At 45.4% G+C, this 19,897-nt stretch overlaps 1 protein-coding gene across 2 annotated transcripts; it reads right to left on the minus strand.

Moving 5' to 3' along the window:
- Window positions 1-1,095: 1,095 nt before the first annotated feature.
- adipor1a (adiponectin receptor 1a) lies at window positions 1,096-17,137 on the minus strand. 2 transcript variants are annotated; one of them, XM_015342296.2, is made up of 8 exons: window positions 16,811-17,137; window positions 13,740-13,948; window positions 11,387-11,512; window positions 9,648-9,819; window positions 9,257-9,443; window positions 7,710-7,897; window positions 5,144-5,337; window positions 1,096-3,816 (listed from the first exon to the last, which is right to left on the minus strand). In XM_015342296.2, the coding sequence occupies exons 2-8, from the start codon at window positions 13,884-13,886 to the stop codon at window positions 3,688-3,690; spliced, it is 1,143 nt and encodes a 380-aa protein (XP_015197782.2). In that variant the 5' UTR covers window positions 13,887-13,948; window positions 16,811-17,137; the 3' UTR covers window positions 1,096-3,687. The 2 variants fall into 2 exon arrangements, with proteins under 2 accessions (XP_015197782.2, XP_015197781.2); XM_015342295.2 differs by lacking the exon at window positions 16,811-17,137 and adding an exon at window positions 14,839-15,082.
- Window positions 17,138-19,897: the final 2,760 nt, after the last annotated feature.

The raw sequence follows: 19,897 nt of genomic DNA on the forward strand, positions 1-19,897 counted from the left end.
GGCCAGTAGGTGGTGTTCTTCCATCCTGACCACTGTTCAAAAACCAAGGTCCCAGTACGATTGGGATGATGATCGGGGACACCGTGCTGCAGGAGGTGCTGGTCTTCGGGTGATACATTAATCTGAGGTAACGACTTTGTTTAGTAGGGGTGTCAGTTCTGGTGTCCTGCTTACTTCTACCCTGGGCTTGTACCATGTAGCTTACCCTGTATCTTCCCTTAATTCAGTCGAAGCAGTTTCTCATTTCTCCCCCTGACCAGCTGTGCAGTGGGACTGCTGGTGCCGACCAGTGGTGCCTCTCAGGTGGGGGCTGTGCTTCAATGCTGGAGGAAGAGGGGGCCTATTTCTTTATAAAGAACTTTGGAATTCTTTAGGATGGAGAGCAATAGTAGAATGCAGCTTTGGGCTGTGTAATTATTTCAGAACCTTGTTAAGTACTTGCCATACCTACACGAGATGCCAAAAAATAAAAAGAGGCACAGCTCATCTTGCAGCAGAATCATGCTTTCCTTTCAGCAGATGAGGCTGCATTATGATTTGTAATTGTAAATCTTTGACAAGGAAAAGGATATGACGAAAACCCAATGCCCTGAGGTTGGGAGGCAGAGGCTGGGAGTTTAACATGTAAAGAGTAACAAAATAATCCATACATTTTCTAACGGCTTCTAACAATTCGGGATTGCAGGGGAGCCAGAACCTAACCTGGCATAAAACTGGTGCAAGGCAGGATATACCCTGGACAGGAAACCAGCCAATCACAGGGCACGCACAGAGACAAGTACACACACAGTCCCACCAGGGCCAATTTTCCCAGAAGCCAATGAACCTACCCGTATATTTTTTGGACTCTGGGAAGAAACTAGAGTGCCCAAAGGAAACTCACACAAACACAGAGAGAACATGCAAACTCCACACAGATAGCACCCCGGGTCCAGAATTGAGACCAGAGAACCCCATCCTAATCACTGTATCACTGTACTGCCCCTTATACATTAATCACTGATCACAACTGCTAGAGCCCAGTGTTGAACTGGTTAATCATCAAGGAGAGAAGCGAGGGGCTTCTTGGATGGGTAACAAAAGCAACAAGAGAAATGGTTTCTAACTGTAAGCTTTATTAAATATTTAATAGAACATCTTACATCTAGATATACAGGCTGTGGCTGGAAGGGAGAAATGGATGATCACAGGCCTACATGAAAGGACACGCCATGCGTGTTCAACGCAGTGTTAAAAAGTCTTTGTTAAGCACCCAGCTTTAAAGAGACTTAAAAGAGGCACACCCCTGTCTACGAGCACAGCAGCAGAACAAGCTTATCGATGGGCTTCAATGAACTCTAACTGCCAGATCAAAATGAAAAAGCCACAGATGGAAGAAAGAGAAAAATGATGTAGTCACTCAAGATCCAGGTCAAACTGATTTAGTTGCAACACATTCTGAACTGGCTGCTCCCTGACTGCTCCTGGTGTTTAAAGTGCACCAGACCTTTACAAAGTTTGTCCCTTTTTTATTTCCATTTGCTTAAGGCACAGAAAATACTAAGGGAACACACTGCATCGGGGAGAATAACTAGTTAGATTAAAATCCACCAGATGGTTTATTTTTCCCCCATCAAAGGTAACAATGTTAATAATTTGCTGACAAAGTGGGTTAAGCGACCAGGGAAGTTTATGTCTACAATTTCCACTGATGCCCACCGCACTTTAGATCTTGCAAAGTACATGCAGTGTTTCCTGGACAAAATGTATAAAGGGAACAACTCCTAGAGTACATCAAACTGGAGTCATCCCACATTCGTCTTGATCTGCACTAGTTTTGAGATGTAAAAGGTAGCAGTTCAGTATCAGTCTTCACAGTTCCAAACAGTGTTTTAACTGGGATCCTTGTATCTTAAATCAATATCTCATTCTAATGTACAGCAGTTAAAGTAAAATCATCTAAATTGTCCCGCATCTTATTCAATACGTTGCTGTGTGCGAACACAGCTGACATTGTTGCATATTAGACTGATATTGACCATTTTCACTACTCTAGCAAATACAGTTTATGAAAATGAATATCTGATGATGTGGGAGGAAATGGACAGGGGAAGAAAATTAGTGTTGCACCATACAGCCCATCGAAAAGACCTTGTGCGTTATAAGTCTGTGCAATGCCAATAAGTTACCTGCTCCATTTCCTCCCAAGCCACAATGGGGAAGTGATTTCCAGAGTATGCGTTTCGAAGAAAACCGTTAGATGCCTAAGACAGCCCAGAAAGGTACAGACAGTGTTGACTGCTTGTGTTTCCAGTCAGGTTTTTACATGATGGCGCTCAAGAAGAGCGTCAGTTAGCAGAGTTCGTCACGTTACAAATTCTGCCAAATTCGGTCTCCAGGTTCCCCGCCAAATACTCAGGTTTTGAAAAGAGGGGTACACTTCACTAATCAGTCTGTCCAATGATCATAGACAAGATCAGAGCTAATGAAGTTACAACAGAGAACCAACTGCCTCTTCGTTTTTAACCGGCCTGCAGAATTTCCATAAAAAACAAAACGGGAAATGAATGTAAAAACCCATTTCACAGACTTTTGTCAAGAACAACTTTTTAATGGCCACTGATTCCCCCCTCTCCGCTACTGATTATCTCTTGGCTGTTAGCTTGATTCACATTCCTGCCTCTTCAATTACAAGTAAAATCTAAAATCCCATTGTACCTCATTCACTACCACAGCTATGGCACTCTCCCTTTCTCATATAAAGCCTGTCTCCATTCAGCCCTACTTTTCTGCTCCAGAAGGCGATCGCCTTCTTTCTCGAATTTCCTCTGCCATCACAATCTCACACCAACAGCTTAAGAGAAGGATCTCATTAGGAATCAGCTGGACCGATACACTATAACACCTTTCTCCAGAGGAGAAAGAGTGACGATTTAAACAGACAAGAGCTCTGCAGGATTACAGCTCTCGAGGATCAACTGGGGATCTTTGAATTCATGGATTGAAGGGCGTCGTCAAAGCATTTTCGCGCCGGGATTCAGAGCTGTATGGATCTGAAAGGCAGGCTCTGTGTGAGCCTGTGGGCGGCGTTACAATACCTAGATCAAACGAACCTGAAGGACGAAGAGGCAGGAATGAACGGCCAAGACTCAAACCGACACCTGAGCCCAGGGAGTCAAGAGAGACCAGCACGTCCATAGCTGACTTGTAAAACGCTTTGTCCAGCACCTTTGCTCTCTGCCGATTTCCTTTCCGACTTGGTGTGCGCCCCACGAAGGACTCATGGAGGCCTTCTCTAAATTTTTCCTTTGGGTTCGGATCACACCGCGCCTCCCTAGCTACACCTACAGGAACGCGGCAGCCTCCAGGAATGCCTGTCGGAAGGGACGCCTCTTAGCATCGCCGAATCTCTCGATCCCTCACGGCGAGCCATGTACTTTTGTTCAGCACAGCCCCCCCCCGCCAGAAATGTATCGTTCGAAGGCTGGAGGATCCAAGCAGGAGCTCCAGGGAGAATGCCACAGGGCCCCCCCACGCTCCAGGGCCCGAGGCCGGTCAAGAAAGGATATCGGCAGGGAGAGGCTGATTCTACACGGGGTCCTGCGAGCCCCAGCGGCACTTGGGAACAGTGGGTGCAGGCTGCCGTGTGTGTGTGTGTGTGTGTGTGTGTGTGTGTGTGTGTGTGGTGGGGGGGGATGCGGTGTCCTCTCAGAGCAGCGAGTCATCGGTGCAGCCCCCTTCCAGGCCGTAGCGGAACTCCTGCAGGTTGGACACGCCGTAGAAGTGGATGAAGGCAGCCGCCACCACCAGCACGTGGAAGATCTGGTGAGACTGAAACTGAAGAAGCAGAGCGTGAGATCATGAGACACTGTGAAATCCCTCTGCTGAAGCCCTGCTTTCCAAGAGCAGAGTTTTTTTTTTGAACTTTGTATTTAATGGTGAAAGTTTTCCAATACTACATAAGAAAAAATAAAAATTACAGCTTTTATCTTTCATTTTTGGATGAGATTGTTTACGCCAGTATAGATGGGAGGTTATATATAAATACATTCAGCAAAAACACAACAAATAACCAACAATCCAGACAAAAGTCTGCTTCATCCTCTTTCACAGAACAGCATCAGGTCTCAATTGAGCTACAAACCCACTCCAGGCCTGCCAGGATTTACTAAACCTTTCTACTTGTAACCCAAGAGAAAAGGTGAGCTTTTCCATTATATAAATCTCCCTTCACAACACTGATAAAAAAAAAACAGATCTGATATAAATAAAAAAGCCAACATTGTAAGAGCTGGGCGGCAAAAAGCTGAAGGTAGGAAACGTGGAATGCAGAGGGAAAAAGATGGATTTCAGGAAGAACAGGACAGAAAACAGCGCAACAAGAGAGAGAGGTACAAGGGGTGACAGATCACAAAGGGTGAGATATATTAAGTGAAATCCCTTATTCCTGCTGTAAAACCTGTGTATTTTATTTTCCAGTAAGTCCGCACCACATGTTCAGGGCTTGAAAAGCCACTTTGCAACATGCATTTATATAATAACAATATCACTTTATTAACCCTATACAATGTCTTGCATTAGGAATTTGTCTTTTCACATACCCCAGCTTGCTCTCTATGAGACACACAGACAGGGAGAGAAGCTTAGGGTCAGCCATTGTACAGCGCCCCTGGAGCAGCTGGGGTTAAAGGGCCTTGCTCAAGGGCCCAATGGAGTAGGATTCCTCTGCCGGCTGCGGGATTTGAACTGGCAACTTTCCAGCCACAGGCGCAGATCCTTAGCCACAGAGCCACCGCTATAGAGTCTAGGAATAAAATGTCTAGTGTCTAGTCATATACTCGTCAACAATGTTTTTTCAAAGGAAACAGCAGAGAAACTGCTTACACCGGACAGCAAGCAAGAAAGCCAGGCCAGCCAAGAGACCCGAGCACAGTCCCGGATAAAACTGAAAGAGTGCATGGATCGGGCCCTGAAAAGGGCGCAAGGCCAAGCCATCAGATGCTGCTGTGTTCGTGTTTGCTTTTTTTCTGCTGGGTGATGTGCCAGATAGATGTTATGAGTATGTTAGGAGCTCTCCCTGGACTGGACCCGGCTCACAGGACATCCCCGTGGGGGCAGGGGGCACAGACCTCCAGCTCCACAGGAAAGAGAAGCGCCGTCTTACCCAGATGTCACACTTGCCGGGGAAGTAACGCTCGGGGATCCTGGCGGCGTACAGCCCTGCGCCGGTAATGTACATGGCGCCCATTAGGAAAAACCAGCCCATCTGGCCCACGGTGGTAGCCTTGACGAAACCCTCAGCGATAGTGAAGTGCATAGTGGGCACGATACCACTCAGGCCCAGGCCCATGAACACTCCTGTGGGGACAACACACGCTGAAGCAGAGGGCAGAAAGACAGACACGGGACAGGGAGCAGACACGCCAAGCCAGGGGGTAGATAGGGGGGCCTGAGGGGTACAGTCTACAACCCAGTTAGTTGAAGCAGGCTAGTGTTTTTAGCATTGTTATATATCCATCCAATCTGGAACTGCCATTTGTGTGCTTTCCATGTTTCGGCTCACAGCTATGACCTCTCAAGCACTGATGGTAGAGATCAGGGAAGACGAGGCTCCTTCGAACTACCTGCCTTTGAGCCCGTTCTCCTTTGACGCGCCACAGGATACGTGGCCCTAAACAAGAGACTAAGCTCCTGTCCGAGGAGAGTCACGTCCCTCGTGACAGCACAGGAACGTCTGCAAGCACCCAGGACGTGACGGGGATCTCTGTGTTACTGCTATCTGAGAAACCACTGTTTGGCTGCCAGGAAATCACAGTCACAGTGGGCTAGTAACTTGGCCTAGGGTCGTGAACCTGCAATGCCTGGACCGTGGAGCTCAGGTAAGAGCCTTGAGGGGTTGAGCCACTTAGGAGTCCCAAGCAGGGTAAGATTTAAACAGGTGTCAAACCTGCTGGGATGTGGCCCTGGTCTGGACTGGAATAGAAGGACACTCATCTTTAGGATGTGCATGATGTCCTACTATCCTGCTGCATTTAAAAAATTTACAGAACAGCAATAACAGACTGTGGAAGTGTCTGAAACAAGATACTGGAGATACTACTTGCTCATTTATTCACATTAAAGTGACCATGACAAATACGATGCTATAATAAGTACATCCCATGAGAACATATTTGCATATATGGATATTAGATCTTCATTTCAACAATATTGATAGATAAAGGTGATCTAATTAAAAGATAATTAAAATTATTCTTTGCAATCATTTATTCAACAAAAAAAAGTCAGAAATGCAATTGTCTGCTGTGGAAAAAATAAGTCCACCCCCTAGCTTCAACAACTAGTGTTGCCCCCTTTGGCAGAAATCACTCCTTGTAGGCCTTTCTTGTAATTATCTATCAGTCTCCTACATCAACTTGGAGAAATGTTTGCCCACTCCTTACAGAGCTCCTTCGACTGTGTGATGTTTGAGGGCTTTCTTGCATGTTCTGCCCGCTTCAAGCCCCACCACAGCATTTCTGTGGGGTTAAGCTTTGACTTGGCCATTTCATAACCCTCCATTTCTACTTTTTGAGCCAGTCTTTTGTGGATTTGCTTGAGCCACTGTCTTGCTGCAAGGTCCACTTACGGTTCAGCTTCAGTTTTTTGACAGATGGCCTCACATTCTCCTCATGTACTCTCTGGTACAATGTGGAATTCATAGTTGACTCCTAATGGCAAGCTGGCCAGGCCCTGAGGCAGAAAAACAGCCCCAAACCATACTGCTTCCACCACCATGGTTTACAGTTGATATGAGGTTCTTCTGGTCAAAGGCAGTTTCTGGTTTGCGCCAAACATGATGTCTGGCATTGTGGCCAAGCAGCTCTCTATCTTTGTCTCATCCGTCCAGGGCACAGTGTTCCAATAGTCCTGATCTTCACCTACGTGTTGTCTGGCTAACTTCAGTTGTGCTCTATATTGTTTTTTGAGAGCAGAGCCTTCTTCCATCCAGACCTTGCATGTAGGGCAAAGTTGTGCAGTCTCTTTGGGATGGTTGACTCATGCACTTTGACACTGACTGAGGCAAGACTTGCCTGTAAATCCCTTGATGTTATCCTGAGGTTCTTGGAGACTTTCTGCAGTATCTTTTGGTCTTTTGCATTCCTCTTGATTTAAATAGTACAAATGAGTGCACAATGTGACTTTTCAATGTTATTTTTTAAAATTAGATCACCTTTATTTATCACTGTTCTTGAAATGACAATCAAATATCCTTTTGTCCAAAAATGTAAAAAAAGACAAACCTTTTCATGGGCTGTACTTACTTTTTCACACCACTGTAAGTGTACTGCTGGTTAGGAATGTTTTTCAGTCATTTGTACACACAAGTACTAAGTACTGTAACCATGACTGTGTTAAATTAACAGCTGAGGATGAATTCAGACCACTGCTCCACATTTCAGTTGTGCTCAATACATAAAACAGGAAAAAACAATGGTATGAGTACTATGTAGGATAACCTCTAGATAAAACACAAAATAGGTAAAAAAATGAAGTTATTTTTGCAGTATGTGTTTGCGTGTTGATCAGTATTTCTGGGCTCGTTTGTTCTGGTCTGAGCAAAGGTCCCGTTGAGGAGTGTGTTTCGAACTGTGTTTTGTGAGGTCCCCTGCCCTTGGGTAGTTGGGCTACCGTGTCTGCTCAGCCTTTCGCACTATAGTGCCCCCCATCTGGCAGGGACGTGATTTTACCTGCGCGCGTGGGCCGGTGGCGTGGGGTGGAGAAGCGGTCCCACTGCGACACGATGATGGCGGCGATGCCCAGCACGCAGACAATGGAGAGGTAGATGAGGCGTGGCTGAGGGGAGCAGTAGAAGGAGTAGTACAGCCAGGGCACGAAGGAGCCCATGATCAGCAGGGCGATCCCGGAGTAATCCAGCCTGCCAGGGGGACAGAGACAATCAATCAACCTTTCCCTTTTGAAATCAACTGTTTCTTTTAAAGCCAGCTTAGACACTCGCTAATGACTTTCTCTAATTGCAGTCTGGTTAGACGTGGAGGAACTTCTCTATTAAAAGGGATAATTGGCCATGAATTAGCTGTTCATTTTGCATTTGTGAGGATTAATTGAAAAATTAATTGAAAAAGCGACCTAGAATCCCATAACCACAGTGGAGAGGTGCACATTTTTAGACTTTGGGGTGGTGGCCAAATGCTTGAACTTCCTAAAAAATGTAGTTTTTAATTAGAAAGCATTAATGCCTTGCATTTATGCTGTCAGATTTAGAAAATAAGTATGTTTTTAAATTGCTAAGCACTTTATGTTACTAGGGATAGTAACAGATACTTAAGTTGAAAAAATTAACGCAATTCTTTAGATAAAAAAAACAATGTTTTAGTACAGTATTTCAAATACAGCAAAAACAAACACTGAACAGTACCAAGCCCATTTAGAGTGGTGTGGCAGAAACAGACTGAACAAAGGATCTAAAAAGATGAAAAAAGAGATCACAACTGTGAGACATGAAAATAAATGAGTGGAAGAGAATTTAGACTGAGGCAAATGCTTCAGGGACTAGTGTCCTGTCGAGGGTGCAATCTATCCTTGCTCTCTGTGTTTGCTGGGATAGGCATTGCCTTGGTGTACCCCACTAAAGGATGAAGCATCTCTGGATAATGATGTTTCTGAAGTACTGAAAGTACCTTTGCACTAGTGAGTGATGCATGTGTTGCTAAACTGATGCGGTGTCATTCCTGCACTGTGAACGGGTCCGATGCGGTGTCACTCCTGCACTATGAACGGCTCTGATGCGGTGTCACTCCCGCACTGTGAACGGCTCTGATGCGGTGTCACTCCCGCACTGTGAACGGCTCTGATGCGGTGTCACTCCCGCACTGTGAACGGCTCTGATGCGGTGTCACTCCCGCACTGTGAACGGCTCTGATGCGGTGTCACTCCCGCACTGTGAACAGCTCTGATGCGGTGTCACTCCCGCACTGTGAACAGCTCTGATGCGGTGTCACTCCCGCACTGTGAACAGCTCTGATGCGGTGTCACTCCCGCACTGTGAACGGATCTGATGCGGTGTTACTCCTGCACTATGAACGGATCTGATGCGGTGTTACTCCTGCACTATGAACGGATCTGATGCGGTGTCACTCCCGCACTGTGAACGGATCTGATGCAGTGTCACTCCCGCACTGTGAACGGATCTGATGCGGTGTTACTCCTGCACTGTGAACGGATCTGATGCGGTGTCACTCCTAAACTGTGGTGTGGGCAAGGCAGACAATCTTACTTGGAAAAGGTGCGGGACACTTTCTCGGAGTGGCAGTACACCGTATGGAAGAGCCAGGAGAAACATAGGCACAGCACAGCACCCAGAAAGAACATCCCGAACACCACCTTCTCCTGCAGGGGCGCCATGAAGTAGACATTGGGGCGCAGCATTGTCAGGATACCCAGGCACAGGAACAGGATCAGACCTGAGGAAGCAGATTAAATGATGTTTAGCCTTAAAGGATGGGCAGAGGCAGAGAAAATCAAGGTGATCGTAGGGGAGACTGGGAGAGGAGTGAGAAAGAGAGGATAGCAAGATAACAGAGAAAACTGAGAACGTGAGGTGAAAGGTCAAGGTGGATGAGCATGGGGCTACGTGACTGTGTCTGGGGCAGTGCTTTGAGGCTCACCAAGCAGGTGTGTCCAGATGTTGCCGGTCTCGGTGTGGATCCTGAAGATGCTGCCGAAGCAGGCCCGGAAGGAAGGCATGGGCGGCCGGTGCCCGTGCAGCAGGTAGTCATTGTCCTTCAGCCACTCCGGCAGCACATGGTATGGGATCACCCTCCAGCGTCCTTCCCACATCTGCAAAACACAGCCATTATTAGCAGGAACACTGGGACACTGCATTTACACTGAAGTCCCGCTCAGTAAGCTTTCAGTGCAAAACATGACATTGTGCAATGAAAACATTACAATCATAAGTCAAGGTAACCTCACTGAGCATTAACCCAATCCTGCGTTAGGGTTATACCCAATGCAGCATGTAGACTTGAGCAGCCCAGGACAGGCTGCTGTGGGATGTTTTGCCACTCAAGCTGCGTAGCTGTAGTCAGCAGGTAAAGGCTGGCTGGAAGTGGCCGACACCCGTTGAAGGGCAAGCCCTCACAAAAACAAGACTTTATGTTGTGCCGTTGTAATCCTAGTACTGTGTTTTCTTGCATTGCCACACAGGAAATGGATGTTTCTAGAGAGGCCCGCAGGAAAGGAAAAACCGTTGGCTCAAGCCCTTTGTTAATGTGTGGCGGAGAAAGAAGCCTGCCCTCAACCTGCATTAGAGGAGTTTGTTTGAATTAAAGGAGATTTCTTCACACTTTACACTTCAATAGCCCCACCACTTGGCTGAGACAGCAGTCAGCACAACTCTCACCACTTTTCACACATATGTTCTTCAGTCAGGACGGGCACGGGCCAAACAGAATCCACTGGTGAATAAGTGAATTAAACACTTCAAAATTCTGTCCTGACAATAAATGTTCTCTGGCCCACACAAATGTCACTTTTGTCTCTCATCTGTTAATGCTACCCCTGAACAATCTCCAAACATGCAGTTCATTTTCAATGCAGACAGAGCCTCAGTTGAAGTTAGGGCTATTTCTTCCTGGCCTGTGCTGTAGACAGTCTCAGGAAAGAGCAGTGATTCCTTTGCTTTCTAGGATGTGACCTATCCCTGTCAGAGCAGTGATTTCTGGTTCCTCCGGACTAGTCTGCCGATTGCTGAAGCCGAACATCTCATTCTCTGGGCGGCTTCTCTCAAACTGAGGCCACTATCAATTATTCTGATCGCAATTTAGCGGTCTCCATTACTCAAGCAGGGGATCTTTTTCTGTGCTTGTATACATTAAAACAATATGTTTTCAACGTCTAGTCATACAAGTCCTTAAATCAATTAATTTCAGCAATTTCAAAAGCTCTTTGTGAAAGCTGTAGAAAGCTTTATATGAAATCTCATGACTTGAGTTCAGTATCGTGTTCTACCAAAGAACAATATTACTTAATCAACACCTCTGTCTGCACACTGTTTGAAATTTAAATAACATTATGCATGTGCCCATCATGACACTGACTTAAAATCTGATCATCCAAAACTCTCTTGATACGTGTTTACTTTTAAAAGCGGCAGAATAGTATACTCCCCAGGTGGGAATCTATGGAACATTCAGTCTTTGCTGGGCAACACGCTTAGCTTGGGCACAAAGCTCTCTGAGATACTGCATGTAGGCTTGAGACATGGAAAAGTTGCTTGAGCACAAATCAGAGCACGTGTGTGAGGCTTCTGGCACTGCTTGTTCTCATTAAAGCTGAGTGCCCGTCATGTGGGCACTGGTTCAAGCACACCCAGCCTGGTGCCAGCACGGCACCGACTGCCTACCTTGTACACAAACTCCTCCATCTTCTCCATGGCATGATGGGCCTGCAGCGGCAGTGTAATCACTCTCACTCCTTCCTCCTCCTCCTCCTCTTCCTCCTCAGGGCAGGCTGCTGCCCCTGCTGGCCCCTGCAGAGGCACAAAGCCACATTAGCCCCTGCAAGCAGGCAAGTGATCCTTACAACGGTTTACTATGGTGAACGTGGGCCTTATTTCTCCCTTAATCCGACTAGTAATATGATCAGATCCCACTCCTCCATTTGATCTGCTGTGTGGCGGAGCTGCTGCTGGAGCAAAATGGCAGTCAGGCCCAGGTGGATGCTACACTTCAATGGTGGGATTCTGTCTCCCACCTATATGTACAGTACTTTGAGATCCTTTGGGATGAATGCAAGCAATTACTGCTATTTCTGCAACCTTCCCCCTACTTTTACCATTCTTGTAATAATCCACTCACTCCGAACTGTCAACCCCACAGACTGTAGGATTAATATAGTACAAGCCGGTGGACACGTGTGTCACCTAAAAGGAAGCTCATTTAAGATGGAAAACTCTGTACACAAAGAGTTGTGGGAGTCTGGTACAAGCTACCCAGTCATGCTGTTCAACCCGATATACCCAAAACAGCTAGATGAGATCCTCACATTAATTAGTTAAGAGCAGGTTAACTAGTTAACTAGCAAAAGTTAGCTGGCCTCCTGTCATCTGTAACAGTCCTCAAGCTTCTATCAAGGAGATACTGGGTACAGTTTGTTGTTCATCCTGTTCTGGATGCCGACTACGCCCCTTCCTCTTTCATGTTGCATCGTCGTGTGTGGTCTCACCAATTTTCTGCTCCTGATTTCAGTTGCATTACTATTTGCCAGATGTCCTCACTAAAGGCATGCCCATGTCTATGTTGTATTGTGTTTTCCCACAATCCCCTTTGCATTACAATTCTATCCATCTGGCACTGAAGGAGGAGAAACCTGTTTAGACATGTCATATGCAAGCAGAGAGCTGTGTGCTGCTTAGCTGTTGTGTCAGGGACCTTTCAACACCAGTCACTGGTAAAGTGATGGTCTGAATCTGCTCAGCTACTTCTGGGCGGAGTACATCTTTGCTAAAGGCCTTTTGTGTTTTTTACGTTCCCCTCAATCAGAGAGGCGTGGATCAGAAAAAAGATCAGAATTGAACCTCCCCCTATGATAAAACTCTGATTCTTATCAGTCTATACTAAAAACACAAATAAAATACAAGCAAAACACCAGACCCGTATGGAAGCTTATTAGAGCCACGGAGAAAAATATATTTTTTGTGTTCATATAAGATTGTGCTGCTTTTAAACTTGAAACCTTTTGCATTTGTAAGAGACAGTATTGCATTTAAACGAGCTAACATACAGCTCAAATGTGATTAATATGTGAACAATACTGTTATTGTTGGTTAATTGTTGACTCTTTAAGCATAAAGCCCTCAAAGGTTTTTGGACTACACTATGCTCATATCAAATCCATTTGAATTTGTAATAAAAAAGCAAAATGCAGGAAACATGTCATTTAAAGGAAGAAGAAACAGTATTTCTGTGTCCATTGGCAAATGTAAATGCAAATGGAATGTAAAAATGATAGGGGAATGCCAAAACAAAAACAGGACGGCACACAACCCATGATACAGTTGTTAGTACATCGTTGGCTTGGTCTACCAATGATTACCAACAATAATACCAGTTACAGTAAGCCAGCAATAGGTAGACGTCTTACTGTCAAGTCATCATAAATGTATTCCGTTCAATGTTTACAGAGAAGGCAAAAACCTATGTACAGTTCCTTTTTTTCTGCAGTTTTACATGTAGAATAACATGTTTGGAAAGCCACGTGATTTCTACTTTTCACAGAAACGGCAAAACCGAGACTCTTTTAACCCAGGAATGCTCACTAGCAAGGAGTTCTACTTCATGTATACAAAAAGAACTCCACGCGCTCCTGTCGCTTAATTCTTTTGTGCAAAAAGGAGTGTCACCATATTCTTCTGTTCTTAAAGTCCATGCTAGTGTGTATGGGACAATACTATTGTATATATATATATTGCGACATTATAGCAGGCGATATTGTTCGCAAATTAATTATCCCGTTTTAAGGCAATGTTTACTTGTATAAACTCAGAAAAGTTTTTAGTTTAAATGCAAGACTGTGTTAAACTTTTTTTTTCCTCTGTGGCGCAAAAAAGCTTCCGTAGACCTGAGGAGCTGTATATAAAACGCACTGGGAAGTTGTGTTCAGTCACACAGTTAGCTTCGCTAGCTTTCTCTGACTGGAGCTCCAGTGTCTGAGACCCTCTGCATCTCCCTCCCCCCCCCCAGGTCCAGAGGACTCACCCCAGCTGTGGCCCCCTGTGCCTTGCCTGGCCCCCCGGACTCCTCCAGCAGGGGGCCCAGCTCTGTCAGCTCCACATCCTCGGGGGCGCGGCACACCTCGGTGATACGGCACTCTTCATCGCTTGCCGAGCCGTTCCTGGCCGACATGGGGAGATCGCCCTCTTGCCTGGCCTGACCGCTGTGCCCCACGTACAGGGCACCCTTTCTTGCTGCGGACAGACACAGACACACAGCAAGATCACAACCCCTGCCGCCACGCCACTGACACATCAGCCCTGGTCGGCCACAACAGGGACCCCAGATGGCCAATGAGATGCACTGCTTCCACATCCACACTTAATTGATCAACCGGAGCTAACATGGTATTTTATTCCCACGTTTCTGGGAGTATCCATTTACTGTACTAGTGATGGGGCAGAAAATTGCCCAGAATGGTCTCAAACGGCTTTGTGACCAGTGTCTTCTCTTCTCTGTGCTTTGAATGTTGGGATCTCGGAGGCCGAGAACAAGAGTAAGCATTTTTTCGAATAAAGGTTTCGTTTCCTGAAGTGGTGTCTGACTCCTCCAGTCCAGTTCCAGACTCTTGTAGAATCTATGCCAAGGGGCACTGAAGCTGCACTGGTGGGACATGGTGGCCTAACACCCTGTTAATACACTTTATATTGGCGTTTTCTCTATTTTGACTTACTGTGCTATATATCAGCACATATTCAAGGTTCTAGTCTTTGTATTAAATATGTAAGGAATATTTAAACAGATACTTAAACCATACAGCTCTGTATCGGTGACCAAACTCCCTCAAGGTCTGTTAAAGTAAAATAAGAACTGACTTTGTAAAAGAAACGGTAATTGGTCATCTCCTAACAGAACAGAACATAAACCCCTTGAGCGTGAAAAAACCCAACTCACAACTCCAATACTTTGAATTGCAGTTAATGGTGATAAAAACATGTACTGCACCCAGAGCACAATGAATACAAAGAGCTATATACAGATGTAGCTAAGACTCTCTTTTAAAGAGAGGTATGATGCTGTCAAATAAACGCTGCCAAAGAGCTACCAAGCACAAAACGGAGCAGACACAAACATGCCAACGTACCTGGTGGAGCTGAACACGGAAAACCAGACAATTCCACGGCGCTCATTCTAAAGTGGCGGGGCTGTGTGGGCATCTAATGCATTTATAGTCCCAAAGTGGCAAGTGAGCAGTCAGAGAACAAACGTCACACATTAACGTCATTCTACAAAGCAAAGCTTAAAGCTTCTTTTGACCCACAAACCATCAAGGTCATCGCTGCCAACAACGTACAGGCCGATAAGATGACAGCTGAAACGGGCAAGTCTCCGCATCAGAAATAAGAAGCACGGACGTAGCTGGGGGCTTTGTTTATGCTGGAATTGCACATGTTGTACTTTGCTCCCATTCTTCTTTTCAAACACATAAACATTCACCCACAACTGCCAAACTGTCCTGTCTGAGGCTGCATACGCTGTCTGGACTGAAGCTGCACTCCAGCATTGGGCTTTTAAGGGACAAAGCCAGATTTGGAAAATGTATCACCTTGGGGGTGGGGGATTCAACCTCAGTAAATCCCCCAAGAGTGTGCTGCGACTATAGAAGTCCTCTAAGGTCGACGCTTTGTTTTTATTAAAGTGTCTAATTAATCTTTACTCTCACCTCCTGAGTGTATACAGACAGCACTGAGTAAAAGAAAACTCAGCTTATTACTGTACAGTCATATTATAAGTTTATTACATATTACACTGTACAGTGTACATATGGTGTAAAAATAACAATAAATCCATCTATTTCCTAACTGCTTTGTCCAATACAGGGTCACTGTGGAGCTGTAGTCTCTCCCAGCAAGCAATGGGCTCAAGGCAGGATACACCCTGAACAGGACACCAGTCCATCGCAGGGCAGGCAGACAGACATACACTCACACCAGGGCCACTTTCCCCTGAAGCCAATTAACCCTACCAGTAGGTCTTTGGACTGAAAGAAGATACCAGAGCACCTGGAGGAAACCCACACAACCAAAGGGAGAATATACACACAGATTATCCCCCTGGTCCAGAATTGAACCCAGGTCCCCAGAGCTGAGTCAGCAACACTAACCACTGCGCCACTGTGCAGCTCAGGAACAAGACAAAGAAGCAAACATCTTGGAGAGCATTTGCAGATTGATCCAAAAATCAGGAAACCAGACAATATTTCCAGCACAGAATTAACATCCACACAGCACAGAAATAGGCTTCTGTTTTAATAACAATGCTTATTCTGATTTCCACCGTCGATCACAGTCACGACCTTAAGAGCTATCATCTAAATAATACAGAAATAAATGACCAATCTGACTTGAGCGAGTAGGACCAGTAAAGACTTCAAAGGGAATAACTGGGTTCGGTCTGGGGGTACAGTATTCGTCACATGCCGGACAGTCAGAGCTAGGATCAGTCACATCTAAAACATATCACTGCTCAATAGGTATGCTTCAATCGACGGCATGGATTAGTGAACAACGCTCTGTCTGTAGAGGGCACCAATGCAGTATTAAGCCGGCGACTGCCTACTATATGTTATTATACTTGTGTCACGCAGCTGCACAAACTGCAGATGCCTGACACTCCGAGGGCAACTTCGCTCAGCAGATGCGACGGCGATTTTCCTTCTCAGATCCACGGATATTCCCACCCGAAAGGCCGGATGGTGGCTTTTGTGTTGGCTCGGCGAGATCCGGCCGCCTGCCCCGCACCGATCCAGGGAGACCAGCTCGGTTGGGAGCCGGAGAGCCTCGGCACCCGAACGGAACCTCCTGACACCGGAACCGAGCTTAGCGCGCGCCCGGTGCCTGGAAACCCGTCACTTTCCGAACATGCCCCGGCGGCCAACCTCAACTCCAAACTGCCAAGATCTGAACCCGAACCCACGAAAGCCGCTTGTGTAACTCAGGAACAACAGACCGACGTGTGCGCGCTTGAATGCCCGGGGCTGAAACCAACATCGGACGGCGAACCCGCCGGTTTCCTCCGCTTCTCAGCAGAGTTCGGAAAACCCTGTCCCGTCTTACCTGATTCTACCCGACCGGACGCCGATTCCGACCCAAACTACAGGTCGCTTCTTCCGGCTTCCTGGGAAAACAACAAGCCCGGCGAGGAAACGAAGAGGCTTCTCTCTGCGCAGGCTCCGAAACGCCGAAGGCCCAGTAGCGCCACCTGCTGCCCGACGCGGAGGGCGACGCTTCAAACGTCCCGTACGGTTGTTTTCAAGACCTGCTACGTGCCTTGTGGCCACGCAGATTCACCAAGCTAACTTCAGCGGATGGGAGCTCAACGGAAACGAAAGAAAAAAAAAACACACAGATTATAATCAGCAGGTTAATATTAACATCCAGTGAATCCTCACATCATAAATTTGGTTTTGAAAATTACTTTTTTTGAATAATGTTAAAACTCTAAATAAAAACCCGTTTAGGGGTTTAGTAGCTAATTTTTTCGAGGATCTCATCCAGGCGTTTCTTGCAGAAGCTAATATATCGGCTTCAACAAAAGGGCTGAGCTGCTTGTTCCAGACCCCCACTACCCTTTGTGTAAATGTGTGCCTTCTTTTCTTTGTTTAAAGGCACTTTAGCTTAGTTTTCTTTTGTCTTATGCTTTTGTCAAAGCCCCTGGTGATTTTGAACACTTGAATCATGTACCCCTCGTCGTTTTCTCTGTTAACAACTTAAACTATTTTAGCACAAATAATTTTGCCTGTCCCAGTAGAACTGACAATGGGAGCGTATCCGGTTGTTCTTCTTCGGTCTGAAAGACTTCTAAAGTAGCAATATCTCCTGAAACCCCTTATCTGTACTGGCCTCTTTCCATTAACCAGTCCAAAGACATCGTTTACTTTGCTTACCTTCTCCCTAAAACTTAAGAATTCATATTTTATGTAGAATTTTATTAAAATATTTCTGAAAATATAAATATATTTACAGCTCTATTTGTAATCATACAGTTGTAGCTTGTTCAAAAGAACTATAACAGGTTAAACTAGATTCGATTCAATTCAATTCAATTTTATTTGTCATTATACTTACACAGGGATAAAAGTATAAAGTGTTTCTCATTATTCTCTCAGGTGCAGTTTATATAGAACAGACAAGACAATAGACAGGAAATACAATTACAATAACAATAACAATGTAAACAACGAGATGGTACAGTGTAATAGTACCCATATACTAGATCTGCCTTTTCCACGTCGACATTATCTAATAAAATCTGTTTCCTCACACTCTGCTCTCGTTCCAATTCAAACAGGAACGTGACTGAATTGTTTCTGGCTGTTTTAAGGGACACACAGTAACGGGTATTACCGGTTTGACAACCGGTTCTGCAATTGAATTGTTTTTACTAATAATGTACAATGGTATTTTATAGATTTTCAATGTGAAAAACGTGACATGTTTAGCATTTATCTACAATTTAATTGTACATTTAATGTTATTATATCGGGTCGTATGTATATAGTATATAGTATGTGAAATTACAGTGAATTAACTGGCGATCCCAATTGTACAATGTGTGACTGTTACCTTTATTGCTAGGTATTATGCCATAATTGTCTTATTTTCTTTCGGATTTAAATATATGTTAAGCTTTTTATTACGCAAGGTGAGGATTCCGGACGGAATCGTCACGAAGAACAGTTCTTTAAGCGTTACCGTAATAGGCTGTAACTAAGTTTTTCCGATATCAGTGCATATGCCCGAATGATCTGATTGCTTGTCTTATTAATTACTGAGTGAATACACATGCATTTTAATTACTGTCGTGGAGCTTTCACTTGTATTTGAGCTGAAGACTTACGTTGAAGTACAGAGAGTGAGACTACACACTTGCAATTTTGTAATCTGGAACCCGTATTTACTGTTCTCATAATTACATCTGTTTATGGACGTGGTTTTCTGGAGGGGCATCGTGTTGTTTCTGAGCGTTATAGTTTTGGAATCTAGTTTGAGAAGCTGCGCTTCCCGTCTGTTTTCACTGCGCTACGGCGGACCTTGCAGCTATAGGGTCTGGTATAGGCTTAAATTTAAGGTTTAATAGTGCGTAACTACTATAGGGAAATAAACTAGTGAGGGAGTTCTGCTGGAGCATTGCATGGCAGGAGATTTCGAAAAATGGGTATCCCATCGAAATTATTTGTCTTACACTCACTAAACGAAGAAGCAAAACGAACAGTCCAGTCACCCTAATAGCGTTATGAGTCTTTTTTTATATAAATTGCCCAGAGTAACTCTCGCCTATCGAAAGTGTTCTGTATTGATAATCAGCTCTTCTCGTTAATTAGAAAAAAAAAAAACAACTTTAGCTCTTGTCCTGCAGGCGACGGGCCACACGCAGAACATCTGTGTACCGCCGCAAGATGAAACCCTCAGCACCGTTTTCAAGGATTTCTCTTTGGCTGCCCCGTACGCCTGTCAGAGGCAGAAGGTTTAATTTACTCAGCTTTGTCTGCCCGGAGCAGAAATTACGCGTGGGCACCCGGGGGATAAAATAAATCTTCCCGATGCACTTCATCCGCTACTGCAAAGAGACCGGCGCGCGCGAGTTCACCTTCACCCGCAACCTGACCCGCAAAGTAGCGTGACGCTAGCTACATTAAGCGACTCTAGCTTGTCAGCACCTTTCAAAATAAAAGCCACCTAAACAGATATTTAAAAACTCAGTTTGAATCCGGGTCGGATCGCATTCAGAGCCGACAGACTTGGCTTCTTCGAGCGCGCCCTGCTGGAGTTCCTCAGGATCACCGAGACCTGCATCACGACCGGGGAAATGACAGAACGGTTCCTCTCTGCACCCAAAGAGAGCGAGACCCAAACCCGTGTGTGTTCATTTCAAGTGAAGAAAATACAGTGTTAACATAATGCTGCCTCCACCGTGCTTGTCCGAAGGGATGGTGTTGAGTTTGCACCAAAGACAACGCTTTGCATTTATACCTTAGGCCAGCAGCCATATCAGCCTGCAACTCTCAACTGGCAGTCCCCTGAAGCTCAGCAGGCGTGAGCCTGGTCATTACCTGTATTGTAGACCTCCTGGGAAAAACTAAGGTTGCTGCTGGAAGAGGTATTAGTGGGGCTAGTAGTAATGCTTGCCCTGCAGTCTGTGTG

The sequence above is a fragment of the Lepisosteus oculatus genome, chromosome 5 (genome assembly GCF_040954835.1).
Source record: "Lepisosteus oculatus isolate fLepOcu1 chromosome 5, fLepOcu1.hap2, whole genome shotgun sequence".
NCBI classification, from domain to species: Eukaryota; Metazoa; Chordata; class Actinopteri; order Semionotiformes; family Lepisosteidae; genus Lepisosteus; species Lepisosteus oculatus.